At 47.8% G+C, this 15,327-nt stretch overlaps 1 protein-coding gene across 2 annotated transcripts in view; it reads right to left on the reverse strand.

Moving 5' to 3' along the window:
* CLCN6 (chloride voltage-gated channel 6) overlaps positions 1 to 15,327 on the reverse strand; it is a 35,010-nt gene that overhangs the window by 15,486 nt on the left and 4,197 nt on the right. The window contains exons 4-16 of one of the 2 annotated variants that reach the window (XM_060276261.1): positions 13,851 to 13,916; positions 12,730 to 12,796; positions 10,905 to 11,011; positions 9,194 to 9,320; positions 8,995 to 9,062; positions 8,043 to 8,101; positions 6,876 to 7,008; positions 6,046 to 6,159; positions 4,720 to 4,886; positions 3,418 to 3,544; positions 3,115 to 3,244; positions 790 to 943; positions 503 to 662 (exon numbers count right to left, since the gene is read on the reverse strand). In XM_060276261.1, the coding sequence (XP_060132244.1) occupies positions 503 to 662; positions 790 to 943; positions 3,115 to 3,244; positions 3,418 to 3,544; positions 4,720 to 4,886; positions 6,046 to 6,159; positions 6,876 to 7,008; positions 8,043 to 8,101; positions 8,995 to 9,062; positions 9,194 to 9,320; positions 10,905 to 11,011; positions 12,730 to 12,796; positions 13,851 to 13,916 (1,479 nt within the window). The remainder of the gene's footprint in view (positions 1 to 502; positions 663 to 789; positions 944 to 3,114; positions 3,245 to 3,417; positions 3,545 to 4,719; positions 4,887 to 6,045; positions 6,160 to 6,875; positions 7,009 to 8,042; positions 8,102 to 8,994; positions 9,063 to 9,193; positions 9,321 to 10,904; positions 11,012 to 12,729; positions 12,797 to 13,850; positions 13,917 to 15,327) is intronic. The other variant, XM_060276262.1, reaches the window with a different exon arrangement.

The raw sequence follows: 15,327 nt of genomic DNA on the forward strand, positions 1-15,327 counted from the left end.
AGGTTGGCAGGAGCTGGGACAGAGCAACGGGAGCTCACCCCATCGCAGGGATTCGAACCACCAACCTTCCGATCGGCAAGCCCAAGGGGCCCAGTGGTTCAGAGCACAGCACTACCCATGCCCCTTCTAGAGCTCATATAAGCCATTTTAAAGCACCTACATTGGTTGCCAGTTCATTTCTGAATTAGGGAGTTCTGCTTTGGGAAGTCCTCAGGGTAGCTGAGGAAGCTTTCTGTCCAGCAATCCTCATTTTGTCAATTTGTGGTCGGATGCAAACCGCACCTACAAAGGGGCTTGGCGCAACTGCCGATGTGGCTCCATGGGGTGGGGGTGGAGGATCATAGAATTGGAAGGGATCCCAAGGGTCATCGAATCCAACCCCCTCCAATGCAGGTATCTCAACACACAGTCCCCCGTCCAATTTGAAACCGTACCAAACCCTGCTTAGCTTTGCAATTGCGCTAGCCGTTGAAAGATTTGGTGCCGCTGCTAACAGGCTCACCATAAGTGTGATCATGATGGGGAGCCCGTAAGTGATCTCGTTCGTGGACTCGATTAGGATGACGGTGAGGCTGATTGTCATGCGCACCACCCCTCCCAGGAAGGCAGCTGCCCCGATCAGGGCAAAGGTCCCCGAGTAGATGTGGTCCAGGCCGATGTAACTAGGGGAGTGGAGAGAAGACAAGGTAGGGGGGTGTCAGGATGCAGCGGAGACAAGCAGGGAGGGTCTGGGGAGAGAGGGAGAGGGGGTCCTGCCCCGTAGCGCCATGCGCAAAGCAGAGGAGGCACCTTTTGAGGAGGTTGGCCACCAGGCGTCCAAAGGCAGCCCCGCAAAGCAGCGACGGGACAAAGAGGCCGCTGGGCACAGAAATCCCGTAAGTCCAGCAGGAAAGGAGGAAATAGAGGAGGAAGAACAGGGAGAGGGTGACTGGGCTGAAGGTACCTGCAAAGAGAACAGGGAAAGAGGCTTGGGTGGCAGCCCACAGGAGCCCCGCCCACTGACACGAGAGGCCACGTCCCATTCAGGAAGAGCTCTTCACCCTGCCCCAAAAGAAGCACCCTAACCCACAGAAGCCATCCTACAGCACTCTGGTTATTCTGAGTGGCTGGGAAAAGAGGCGGTTTAAGGGGCAGCCCGTGGAAGCCCCGCCCACTGAAGAAAAAGGCCACGCCCCTTTCAGCAAGAGCTCTGCCACCCTAAAAAGACTCCCACCCACAGAAGCACCCTGCTTTAGGATGCTAAAGCAACTCAGGTTATTTCGATACTGGCCATTTATTGCTCTATAGGAGAACGTTCAGCGCCTCACATGGTGTCGGGAGTCCAGCTCCCATTATACCCTTCCCACTAGAGCCCAGCAACATCCGGGGGACCCTCAGGTGTTCCCCAGGCCCTTCTCTGTAAGGATGAGCATTTTGTTTTGTTTTCTAAATCCCCGGAGTCAGGTATGTGGGGTCAATGTAAGGTTCCGTGAGAAATTGCACCGGAAACATTCTCTGCTCTGGGCAAAAGACACAACGCCCAAATCTTGCCCTGAAAATTGCAATGTTTTAATGACTACTCTGCCTACCTATCTCCGTATCAGCCTTCTCAATGACCCTGTCTCAATTGTGAGCTTCTAAAAAGCAGTTTTTGCTCATGAGAAGAAGAAGAAAGCTTCTCAAGCTCTTCTTGATTCCTCTCTCCTACATTCAACCTTCCATTCCCCTCTGCAAAAAATTGCAGAAAGGGTATCATTTACACCACCTGCCACTCCCTGCATTATCTTCAGCCTTGATCAGCTATTACCCAAGGACGTGGTGATGTCTTTGTGTGTATGTATATGGGCCGAGAGCACCCTGTGTATATGTATATGGGCTGAGAGCACCCTGAAGTGGACACAGGTGGTACTGCCGTATCAACAAAATCCTAACTTTCAGAAGAGCTGTTCTAGGGCGGCCCATGGCATTTCTGCTTTACTAGCTTACAGACTCACTGGACACTATATGTAAGTTACTAGCAACTCCAATAGTCTAGTAAATCCATAGTAGCAATGGTAGCTCTTCTTGACACAGTAAGTCTCTGTGTTAGTCAATTAGTACTAAGGCTAATCGTCTAGTTCATAAAGCAGTTCTGCTTTATGTATAACACCTAGTAAGTTATTAAGATAAACTAGGTAAAGGTAAAGGGCCCCCTGACCATCAGGTCCAGTCGTGTCCGACTCTGGGGTTGCGGCGCTCATCTCGCTCTATAGGCCGAGGGAGCTGGCGTTTGTCCGCAGACAGCTTCCGGGTCATGTGGCCAGCATGAAAAAGCCACTTCTGACAAACCAGAGCAGCACATGGAAACGCCGTTTACCTTCCCGCTGTAGCGGTTCCGATTTATCTACTTGCATTTTGACGTGCTTTCGAACTGCTAGGTGGGCAGGAGCTGGGACCAAGCAACGGGAGCTCACCCCGTCACAGGGATTCGAACCGCCAACCTTCTGATCAGCAAGCCCTAGGCTCAGTGGTTTAACCACAGCGCCACCTGGGTCCCATGTAAGTTACTAGCAACTCCAATAGTCTAGTAAATCCATAGTAGCAATGGTAGCTCTTCTTGACACCGTAAGTCTGTGTATTAGTCAATTAGTAGTAAGGCTAATCGTCTAGTTGAGTAACAGCAGTTCTGCTTTATGTATAACACCTAGTAAGTTATTAAGATAAACTACTAGTCTAGTAAATAGCAAGTAACAGCAGCAGCTGTCCAATAGGAAGTTTTATAGATAAACTTCCTATTTAAACAAAAACAAAACTAATGGGAGATGTTGCCGTGTAGAGTCAGCGATGACAACCCCACTAGCCCACTAGCCAGCATCCCTGTGCTATTTTGGGGTATTCTCCCTGAGAATTATTTCCCTGAATATTTTGTGCTTCTACAAACTTTGGGGTTCCCCCCACAACCCCCCCACCTGTGACATCTTCCTCTTGGGCATGGGTGACACTGTGCATTGGTTTTCCTTTTCCTTTTTAGCTACAATGACACTCACAGCCTGAGCACCAAAAAATATCCAGGGTGTGGTTTTCAAGAAGCCAGCAGCAGCCTTTTTCGCTGCACTGCCAGCATGCTCCCCTGGGTTCCTCACAGCGGCCACTCACCCTCCTGGTGGAAAAGCTGCAGGATGGCGGACTCCTGAGGGTTAAATAAAAGGGTTGCCATGTCGTTGTAAGTGTCGTTTGGGCAGAAGAATGTCTTAATGCTGGAATTCACTTCATCAGGTGAAGAATCCTAACCCGTAACAAGACAGCAACAGTTAAAAAAAGGAACGTCACTCACACACTGAGCATCGGTAGTAGAGGGACGGAGGGGTGTGCACTTAAAACTAAGGGCAGAGGAATGTGTTCTTTGCCATCCTTTTTACCCCTCTCTTCAAGGAAAGGGCTCCCAGCTCTCGCTCTTACCTGCAGGCCGAGAGAGCTGTTGCCCCCGTGGTTGGCGGAAGACAGCGGCCGGCATTCCCCTAGAACCATGGAAGCGACAAACACCACAAGGGTGGTCGTTAGACACACCAGCAGGCTCTCCAAGACTCTGCAAGCGAGAAGAGGCAAGAGACGCGTGCAAAGGAATTCGGTGGCTCAGAAGCGCTCGCTGCTGCCGCCCACCCTTCCACACTGCTGCTGCTGCTGCCCACCACCCGTCCATCCACGGGGAAGCCACAGAAATGGAGGGATCCTCACAACAGGCTGTCCCAAGGTAGTCCAAGGATGGGGAAATAGGAGATGGAGTCCCAAGCATCTGGAGGACACCAGATGTGGCTCCCTAGGCTCATTCTGGACTCACAGCTGTCCATGGAGGCACAGGTCAATTCTGTGTCCAGGGCAGCTCTCTATCAGCTCCATCTGGTACGCAGGCTGAGACCCTACCTGCCTGCAGACTGTCTCGCCAGAGTGGTGCATGCTCTAGTTATCTCCCGCTTGGACTACTGAAATGTGCTCTACATGGGGCTACCTTTGAAGGTGACCCGGAAACTACAACTAATCCAGAATGCGGCAGCTAGACTGGTGACTGGAAGCTGTTGGTGCTGACCTTTAAAAGCCCTAAATGGCCTCGGTCCAGTATACCTGAAGGAGCGTCTCCACCCCCATCGTTCTGCCCGGACACTGAGGTCCAGTACTGAGGGCCTTCTGGCGGTACCCTCGTTGCGAGAAGCCAAGTTGCAGGGAACCAGGCAGAGGGCCTTCTCGGTGGTGGCGCCTGTCCTGTGGAACGCCCTCCCATCAGATGTCAAAGAGAAAAACAGCTACCAGATTTTTAGAAGACATCTGAAGGCAGCCCTGTTTAGGGAGGCTTTTAATGTTTAATTGTTTTATTTCATTTTTTCTGTTGTAAGCCGCCCAGAGTGGCTGGGGAAACCCAGCCAGATTTGCGGGGTATAAATAATAAATTATTATTATTATTATTATTATTATTATTATTATTATTATTATTATTATCATCATCTGGCCCTTGGGAGACCCTCCCCAGGCCACGCCCCCCCCACTGACCCTGCATCACATCTTTTCCAAAATCTTTTGTCTTGCTGGTAAGTTACCCTTGGCCTGTAATAATGCGCTCGCTTTCCTGGATGGAGAGCATCCAATATGTGTCAAGGCTCTCATGTCTGACCCCCTTCTTCACCAACAGTCTGGCAAACACACACACACACACCAGCAGCAGCAGCAGAACAAGATGACGACGACAGGCAGGGGAAAGGGGGCAGGTACCTGACCAGCTTGGGCTTGGGGTGGACGTTCCGCATGCGGTACTTTGCCAGCCTCTTGTTGATGCAGTTGAAGGTAGCCCCCAAGAGGCCGCCCAAGATCCCCATCAGGATGAAGAAGCCCAAGTCCACGGCCGTCCACAGGTGGCATTTTTTGTCAGATTCCGGGCACTAGAGGGAGTGGAGCGAACGGAAGGGAAATAGGTGAATCAACGGGGAGAAAATGAGGCAGGTGTGGCCGTTTTATTTTATGCTTCAAAGGGGGGGGGAATCAAGAAGCAGGCTCATGGTAAAAAAAAGAGGACACAACCTCTTTTGGGGGCTAAAGAGATGGGTTTTCCACTCCACGTCACTTTCACAAGCGCTTGCTTGTTAACCATGTCATGTTATGTTAAAGCCTCTCTCTGGGTTGTTAGTAAGTTATGCTTGTTTATTTCCTGCAGAGGCTAGAGACAGGCCTGTGCTTTATGTACTGACATGCTGCTAAATGTTCATGGCCACTTTTAATAACTGCACTGTTTCTAATAAGAACCTAACTTTAAAGCCCTAAACGGCCTCAGCCCTGTATACCTGAAGGAGCATCTCCACCCCCATCGTCCAGCCCGGACACTGAGGTCCAGCTCCAAGGGTCTTCTGGCAGTTCCCTCCCTGCGAGAAGTGAGGTTACAGGGAACCAGGCAGAGGGCCTTCTCGGTAGTGGCGCCCTCCCATCAGGATGTCAAGGAAATAACAACTAGCTGACTTTTAGAAGACACCTGAAGGCAGCCATGCTTAGGGAAGCTTTTAATGTTTGATGTTTTATCGAGTTTTTAATAATCTGTTGGGAGCCGCCCAGAGTGGCTGGGGAAATCCAGCCAGATGGGTGGGGTATAAATAATAAGGTTGTTGTTGTTAAGGACCTTCTGGAGCCAGCCAGTGGCCCATCTAGTCCAGCATCCTGTTCTCACACTGGCCAATCAGATGTCCACAAACAGGACCCGAGAGCAAGCATACTCTCCCCTCCTGTGGTTTCCAGCAAGTGGTCTTCAGGACCATGACTGCCTCCAATTATGGTGGTGGCAGAGCACGGAAATCATGGCTAGTAGCTATTGATAGCCTTCTCCTCCATGAATTTCTCTAATCCTCTTTCAAAGCCGCCCTGTTGGTGACCATCACTGCCTCCCGCAGGAGTGAGTTCCACAGTTGAACTATGTGCTGTGTGAAGGACTTTCATTTATCTGTCACAGATCTTCCATTGGATACCAATGAGGTCTAATGTTACAAGGGAGAAAAACCTTCCTTGCTCCAATTTCTCCGTGCCACGCATCGTTTTATGCCAAGCGATACCTACCTTGAACTCCCCAAAATTCAGCAATCCCGGGAGCTGGAAGGAACCCCAACTTCCAAACTGGATCCCGGAGCGGAAGAAGTTCAGAGTGAAGGTGGCAGACATAGAACAAAAGAGCTGGGAAAGGAGAGAGAGAGAAGGTAGCATTTGAAAGGGGCGGTGCCTTTACCCAGAGGTCTCAGGGCGGTTCACAGAAAAGATCACAGCATATATAATCAGAATAAAAACAACAATCTAATAACACACACACCCCTCCAAAAAAGCCACCACATTTTAAAAGGGCACAGGATGTCAAATCAAGTTAACCAAAGGCCTGGTTAAAATGTTTTTGCCTGGCGCCTAAAGGTGTATAATGAAGTCCCCAGGTGAACTTCCCTGGGGAGAGCATTCCACAGATGGGGAGCCACTGCAGAGAAGGCCCTGTTCTCGTGTTGCCACCCTCCGGACCGCTCGAGGAGGTGGCACACGAAGGAGGGCCTCAGAAGATGATCTCAGGGTCCGGGTAGATTCATATGCAAAGAGGCGGTCCTTGAGGTATTGCGGTCCTGAGCTGTTTAAGGAGTTATAGGTCGAAACCAGCACCTTGAATTGGGCCCCAGAAACTCATTGGTTGCCAGTGCAGTCGGACCAGGATCGGTGTAATATGCTCAAACCGTCTTGCTCCGGTGAGCAACCTGGCCGCTGAATCCTGCACCAGCTGAAGTTTCCGAACCGTCTTCAGAGCCAGCCCTACCTATAAGATTTGGTATAGTCTTCCTCCCAGAGATTCATTTTCAGTACAAACTCATTTTTCAATCAGTAACTTGTGATAAATCATCCCTTTAGAGCCTCACCACTTTCCACGTCAGGCCCTGGTTCCAGAAGGATGAGCCCTCTTCGAGGCTGAAGAGTGTGCCACCAATTGGGGCCCCAAAGGCTGCGGCCACACCGGCAGCAGCTCCAGCAGACACAAAATCCCTCTTGTCCCTAGGAAAAGAGAAAAATTGAGGGAGAAATTGGGAGATGTTTTCTTTTTAAAGAATGTTTTGATCAGTTTCCAATCGAGCTTTAGATGCTGCAGGAACGCACACCAGAAGTAGGATATAAACACTGTCATTAGTGAAATGCATTATCCCACAACTGTTTATGTGTTAGTGGAGAATGCTGTCATGGAATTGTAGTCAAAAAGGTAATAGAAAGGTAAGCACTTGTATAAAGTCATCAGAGTCTCACGTTCCATTTAAAGCTTTCACACGCTTAGTGAGCATTTCCTAGGAGATGTTTCTTAACAAAAGAGGCTGGGGCAGGGAAAGGGAACCTTTTTGGCTCTGGGAGGTCCATCACCTCACATCGTAGTGAAATCAGGCAACAGTGTGCTTTGAAGCCCCAATTGTTGGGACTTCAAAGTGCAGCATGGGGCTCTGGAAATCTGGAAGTTCAAAGAGCAGAGCAAGGCTGTTTGCAAAAGGGCTTTCAAGCAGCCCCGTGCTGTGCTTTGGGCTGCAGGTGCCTGTTTGCAGCTGGGGAACAGGCATGCACAGCCAAGCTGTGCAGGATTTAACCCCCATTTGTCAGCTGATGAATGTGCGTTAGACCCAGGTTCTTCGACTGTGAGCGCCAGTTCCCATGAGCATGTAAGAATTGCTCTCTCCTTTAAATGTGATGCCTTCCATAGTTCTAGTTACAGGTAGGTAGCCGTGTTGGTCTGAGTCGAAGCAAAATAAAAAAATTCCTTCAGTAGCACCTTAAAGACCAACTAAGTTTATATTTTGGTATGAGCACACGAAAGCTCATACCAAAATATAAACTTAGTTGGTCTTTAAGGTGCTACTGAAGGAATTTTTTTATTTTGCTTTAAATGTGAATCAGGTTTTCTCCAGAAACTAGCCAGTGATTTGCCATCAGTCCACCCACTTACCTCCTTGCCCAAGTGTGGCATAAACCACAAGAATGAAGATGCACCTCTTAAGATAGCGCATCTGAAATCACCACCACATCCCCACCCTGATTTGGCAATGTACCTATCGCTGCGGAAATAGGGAAAGTTGAACTGGATCTTCCTCAAAGAGATGCTCTGGAACTGGGCAGAGAAAGAGAAAAATAACAGTTCTAAGAAGCTGAACAATATGGATACACACACACAAGCAATTACTGTATACCATGCTCTGCATATAAACCGTGATCCCATATGAGGACACACACAAAAATCACAGTAAATGAACTAGGGAGAGCGCTCAGGTCCTCAGAAGCAAGCACAAAATCAGGAGACAGAATTCTAAGAACAGAGTTCCGCTTCTTGGAATCTTGAAAAAGGTTAAGCTCTCACGAGAGACTTGAAAGCCTGCAGGGAATCCCTGTTGCAAGCTCAGAAATGAGCATGGACTGACCACCTGTATGGGCAATCTATCCGGAAGATATTTGTAATTTCGATGAGTTTAGTGATCGGACATGGTCATCTCTTCCTGCCTCTGTTTGCTTCCCCTCTCTATCTCTTGTTAAAGTTCTTTGAGGGCTGATAGCAGCCTTTAATGTATAATCTGGTGGAAGGAAGAAGTGATAATGCAGCGTACCTTCTGACCTTCTTTGGTGTTAGACATTGCTTGGAGGAATGTGCAGAATTGAAAGAAGGGGGCTAGCTAATTAATAATCTGCACTAGCTAGTCGGGCAAGGCATGTAGGCTAACAGGTTAGTATCTAGAAATTGGATGGTTTGGGGGCATAGCTCTTCGTGAAGCTCGTGAACAAACTCGTAGCCGGAGGGTCGTGCAACCTTAGGCTACCTGGGGGGTCGCTTCGCCACTTCTTGAGGGCTTCCCAGTGGCAGATCAAAGTGCTTGCTTGGTAATGTATATAACGCTTGCTGTTCAGAATAAACTCTTTAATCTTCTCACTCACTTGCGTTTGTTTTGCTTCTGAATCTCATTAACAGAGCCACCTGGCATTTGGCCAGACGCCACCTCTGCTGGCACTCACCTGAGGCAGACCGGCTCCTACCACAGCCCCGCTGTGGATCATGGGACCCTCCTTCCCTACAAAGAGACCTGGAAAAAAAGAGACGGGTAGGTGAGTTCTCTATAAAAACCAAGATCTGGGAGCTGGAAGGACAAGAGACAGAATAAAAAGTGTCATGCAGGTGGGAGCAAAATCCCACAGGGGACAGGTGCCCTCTTACCTCCAGCGACGCTGAAGAGCACCCCAAGAGCTTTGCACACCAGAGTCCGGAGGCGAACAATCCCAGGGACCTTCACTCCGTTCAAGTAGCATTTGATCTCCGGAATCCCAGAACCAGCGGCCACAGGCTGCAAGGAGAAGGACCACAGCTCAGGAGCAGAGCACTTGCTTTGCATGTAGAAGGTCCCGGGCTCAATCCCTGGGAGCAACCTCCAGGTAAGGCTGGGGGCAACCCTTGCCGAAGTCCCTAGAGAGCCAGTCAGTGTAGAGAACAAAGAGCTAGGTAGACCAGTGGTCTGACTCAGTATGAAGAGCTTCCCAAGTTTCTATTCAAATCAGCCCTCTGTTCAGAATCATGAGGACTAGGATCTTAGTTTTTCTTTAGGGGAAGGACCAAAGCTCAGCCATGGAGCAACTGCTTTGCATACAGAAGGTCCCAGAATTAATCCCAGGCTTTTTAGGGTAGGGCTGGGACAGAGAGCCCAGTCTGAAACCCTGGAGAATTGCTGCCAGTCAGGTAGTCAGGGCTGAACTGGATAGGACCACAGGAATCTGACTCAGTATAAGACAGCTACATGTCTTATACTTATACATTTGTTTTTTCAAGTGTTATTGATTTTGGTTTGTTTGTCTTTTTAATGATGGTGGTTTTAGGCATTGTTTGTTTTTAATTGGTTTGTGGATTTTAGCCAGGTTTTATTTTACCATTTTGTTGGCAAGCTCTTTGATCAAATGGCGTATTAATCTTCTAAATGAATAAGAAGGCGAAATGCTCGAGACCCAGGCAAAATATGAATCGGAGGAGGTTCATATGTCTGACCCACAAATGCACTTACAACAGCACAAGTGGTGTTCTTGAATCGTTTACGAGCACAATTCAAAGTGTCGGTGCTGATGTTTAAAGCCCTAAATGCTTTAAACAAGGCCCTGAAGGAGCATCTCCACCCCCATTGTATAGCCCGGACACTGAGGTCCAGCGCCGAGGGGCCTTCTGACGGTTCCTTCACTGCGAGAAGTGAAGCTACAGGGAACCAGGCACAGGGCCTTTTCAGTAGTGGTGCCCTCCCTGTGTGATGGCCTCCCATCAGATGTCAAGGAGATAAAGAACTACACAACTTTTAGAAGACATCTGAAGGCAGTCCTGTCTCAGGAAGTTTTTTTTATGTTTAGCATTTTATTATGCTTTTATATGTGCTGGAAACCACCCAGAGTGGCTGGAGCGACCTAGCCAGATAGGCGGAATACAGTACAAATAAAACAATAGTAACAGTAATTCTGAAGACTGGGCTTCGCCCAAGAGATTCCTCAACAGCTTCCCAGAGAAATGTGGTGGCAAAAAAGGTTGCTCAAATCCCTTAGCTTTCGTCCATGCTTGTAACTCAGGTGTAGGTAACCTTTGACCCTGAACTACAACTCCCATAAGCCTCAGCAAATGTAACCAATGGCCAGGAATGATGGGAGTTGTCATTCAGCAACATCCAGAGGGCCAAAGGTTCCCCACACCTGCTGTAACTATTTGCCTGCTTGCCTACGATGAGCATGCACCAATGGCAGGCAAGAAACCTTTTTTTTTTTTTTTTGCAAAGTAGAGATTGGAAAGTTCTTCCCCCTTTCCCACATACGACGTAACTCAGGTTCATGTGGGAAGACTGGCCTGTAGAAAATTCTGCGCATCAGAGAACTTTCTAGCCTGGCTGGCTGCTTTGTGTTACCTGGATCAAGACAAGGAGGCTGGCCAGGAAGATGAAGGTCAGGTTAAAGCCGAGAAGCTCCAGCAGGGACACTGCAAGGCAGCCTTTCTCGCTGCACTCCTCCACCGCTGCAGAGCAAGAGTCAAGGAAATGGACGCAGCCAGCCTGAGACCCTTCTCTGCTTTATCCCAGCTGACCTATGCAACAAGAGCTCCTATTTATCAGCAAAAAACAACTGCTTCAACCCACACTGCTTCAGGGACAGAGCCACAGAAATGAGCACGGCCAGCCTGCCCACATTACAGGGGCAAGGAACTTGTAAATCAGCCTGAGGGCCGCATTCCCTTCTGGGCAAGCTCCTAGGGGCTGTGTGCCAGGCAGGGCCAGAGGCAGAAGTGGGCTGAGCAACCAATGTGCATTTTACCTTTCTGCGGTTGGCTAGTTTCTACACACAATCTTGCGCACACTTCTCTTTCCTCCACCCAGGCAGACCAGAAACATTATCAGGGTTCAAGGGCACAGAGGGACCTGGAAGGCCGAATATGGCCTCTGGGTCAGAGGCTCCCCAACTTCAACACTCGATTACTGCAGTGCGCGCTCTGCGGGGCTTCCCTTGGGCTGGGCTGGAGGCTGCAGCTGGTGCAAAATGCCATGGGGAGAGACTTACCAGCATGTAATCTCAGTGCTCCAAAGTGTGCACCGTCTCTCCACATGCTAGTGGGCAAGGTTAAAGTTTCTTGCATTAATTTACAAGGCCCTTAGCAACTCATAGCCAGGTGTCAGGGACTGTGCTGAGGAGGGCTGCTCTGAGGAGGAATGGTGGGAGCCTCCCCCTCCCCATGCTCCGGATCCGGATCCTGAATCTTCCCAGGAGCAGGAGGACAGTATAGATTTGGAACAGTGGTTTGCAGAGGGACATAGTTCAGAAAGCAGAAGCTGGGAAATACTGGATGGGGAACAGCTAGAAGAAGAAGCACTGGGAGAGTGTGTGTTAACAGATTCACTGTCTCTGGAAAGCATTGCTCAGCCCAAGGTCAAGTAGAACTGATAAGGTGACAGCACAGAAAGCACAGTGGTTACGAGTTCAGGTTACAAGATGCGGTAGTGACGTGGGTGACTAGGGAGGAAGTGGGTGGAACCCTTAATTGGGAGCACCGCCGTTCCTAGGAAATGGATTCTTTGTTCTCTCGCTGTGATCATTAAAGTTTCTAACTGGTAAGAAAGCTCCTTTCCTTTGTTCTGCTTATCTACTGCCAAAGAGGGAGAAGGAAGCTGATTCCCTGAAGTCTGACACCAGGATACTTCCAAGGACTGCCTGATCCTTATATCCCTGCTCAGCCATTCTTAGGGGGGGTCACTGCCAGTGGTGCTCTACAGCTCACAGCCACCAAAAATCATGTGTTCAGTATTGCGGGCCTAATTTTATGGAAGTCCTTCCTAACTTAGGTCAGACAGGTTCCATCTCCCCTGCTGAACTGCCGGCAACTTCTAGAGACATTTTAATTCCATCATGCATTTTGATTTTGGGTTTGGTTTTACAGTCTTAAATCATTTTTATTTATCTGCACTGCTTTAAAAAATAAAATAAAATATTCTGTTAACACCGATGATCTCATTGGCTTACCCCAGTTTGGCAAACATTGCAAGAAGCATCTCTAGGTGATCATTACTCCTTCCCACCCTGAATCTAAGTGGTACAGGCAGGTCACATAAATCAAGCGTCTCAATCAAAGCCAGTGAGGCTTCTCAGACCAACTCTCAAAAATAATTCCTAGGGTTCTCTTGTTCAACCCAGCCACTGTCTCAATTAGAGAGGCCACCGAAATGACAAAACCAAGGTGGATACAATTCTGCACGATGTGGAACTTGAGTCTGGAGAAGAGTCGTACAAAGAAGTCCACAAAGAGACCAACCTGTGAGAAGAGGAGAAGAGGGGTTAAGGAAACGAAGACCAGCACCATTACATTGCATCGGAGAATGGAAGGTTCTTCATCCTACTAGGGGCCGCATGGAAGTGCCAGAGTGCCAGCCTAGGCCCTTGGAGACCAGGGTTCAACCCTCAGCTTTGAAGCTCACTAAGTAATCTAAGTAATCTTAGGCCTCTCACTGCCTCTCTGCCTAACCTACCTCAAAGGGTTGTTCTGAGAAGAAAACGAGGAAAGAGGGGTGGAACCATGTACACATCACATTGAAATATAAACGCAATAATAGATTTTTTAAAAATAATAAACAAACATGAGTGGTGAGTTGGTCCAGAGGCAAAAAAACAGGCAAATCAATACGTGTATACAGTGGTACCTCAGTTTATGAACACAATTGGTTCCGGAAGTCTGTTCATAAACTGAAGTGTTCATAAACTGAAGCGAACTTTCCCATTGAAAGTAATGGAAAGTGAATTAATCCGTTCCAGATGGGTCCGCGGCGTTCGTAAACCGAAAATTCGTAAACCGAGGTGTTCATAAACCGAGGTTCCACTGTATTAGGATATGTTCAAGCCACACAAAAACCAGACGATTCTACTTCCCCCAAAGCATCCTGGGAGGGGTAGTTTGTTAAGGGTGCTGGGAATTATTCAGGACCCCCCCCATTCCTCTTCACAGAGTGATTTAACATATAACTTCTTCCCCATGCCACGACATCATTATTAATAAAACAAATGCAAAGCAATAATGCCCTTTGAAAATGTGTGTGATGGGGAAGAATCAGTCCCTCCCCCCATGGAACTCTGGGAATTGTAGTTCTGCAAGGGGGAAAGGGGTGACTTAGCACCCTTAACAAATATCAGTTCCCAGGATCCTTTAGGGGAAGCTGCGGCTGTTTAAAGTGGCATCCTAGTGCTTTAAATGTATCGTGTAGACAGGGTCTACTCTGTGGAGGACAAGCACTGGATATAATGGGTCTACTTTGAGTAGGACAAGCATTGCATCTGCCCTTCACCGGAGGAAGTAAGCTAGTGAGGACCCTCACCATCCCAGTGCAGACTCCAATGGCAAAAACCACCATCCACTTCACTGCTTCATAACGCCAGCCTTTCTGCGAGAGAGAGGGGGGGGAAGACAGTTGGGAATCATGTGCCATCACCATTTCTCTGGGCTGAGCTACACACATACACACACACACACACACACACACACACCCCTATTCCAAAGGATTGGAGTGAAAGCAGGGTGGATAAAAATCAATGATTTTTATTTTATTTTTTAATTGCATTTTTAGAATAATATGCTTTTGGAGGAAAAACCTTTCTAAACATAGTTTTCTATTTAAGTTACATTATAGTCCAAAAGCTATTCATCAGGAAATAAGGATTTGCTTTAAGTTTTTCATGTGTGCTAAAACTCAGTCTAAGTTTTCTTCTAAAAAAAATGTTTAATCACATCAGTTAACAAACATGGATATGTATACTATATAATGTTATTGTTTTAGTTAAATTGTTTAAATTGTTAAGGAAATGATTATTTTTCTCCTTCCAATAAAGTACAGCAGAATAGTTGTCCAAATATAAACAGTTAACTTATTAAACCTCACAAGAATTTCATAATTATGGGTCTATGCATTTCTAATAGTATAACCAAATCAGTAATTTTTGATATAACTGTAAAAACTATTCTGAAAATTTAGTACAGTCATACCTTGGGTTATAGATGCTTCAAATTGCGTCTTGTCAGGTTGCGCCCTGCACCGAACCCGGAAGTACCTGAATGGGTTACTTCCGGGTTTCAGCAGTTGCGCATGCACAGAAGTGCTAAATCGCAACCCGTGCATGCACAGATGCGGCGCTGCGGGTTGCAAACGTGCTTCCCGCACCCGTCCACTGTATTCCACAAATGAAACCTCTATGGTTGTAAATATTAAGATTATACCAGCAAGAATGAGTCTTTCTGTAAAAAAATATGATTTCAATCAAGTCTTACTGACTAGTGATTTAAATTGGTTTGATTTAAATCAAATCCACCCTGAGAAAAAGTCAGATCCAGTAGAATTAATCTGAGCATTGAAAAGCACATAGAGCTGAAAGAGGAAGTGGGAAAGAGTGTCATCCTTCCAACTTCCTCCTGCAACTCTATTGTACTCTTCAAGGAAGGAAAAGGTAATAATAGCTCTCATCTCCTCATGATCAAGGAAATGAAAGGAGGATCTCTGCAGTTTTATGCATAACTCAACTAGAGCCACAAGTACCATGCTGGCAAGCCCTAAAGCTAGCTGATCAAGACTAAAACAGCAGGAACCGATTACTCCCATGACCATAGCTGCCAAGTCCCGGTTAGAAAAATACGGGATCAGCAGTGCCGGCACCGGAAGTCGCTTCTACGCATGTCCCGACATGTGTAGAAGCAACTTCTGGTGCCGGCGCTGCCCTATTTCCGGTGCCCAGACATGGGGGAATTACGGGATATTTCGCCATTCGGGATGACAGCGGGAAAAGGCTTTAAAAATGGGGGTT

Source organism: Zootoca vivipara, chromosome 6 (genome assembly GCF_963506605.1).
Source record: "Zootoca vivipara chromosome 6, rZooViv1.1, whole genome shotgun sequence".
NCBI classification, from domain to species: Eukaryota; Metazoa; Chordata; class Lepidosauria; order Squamata; family Lacertidae; genus Zootoca; species Zootoca vivipara.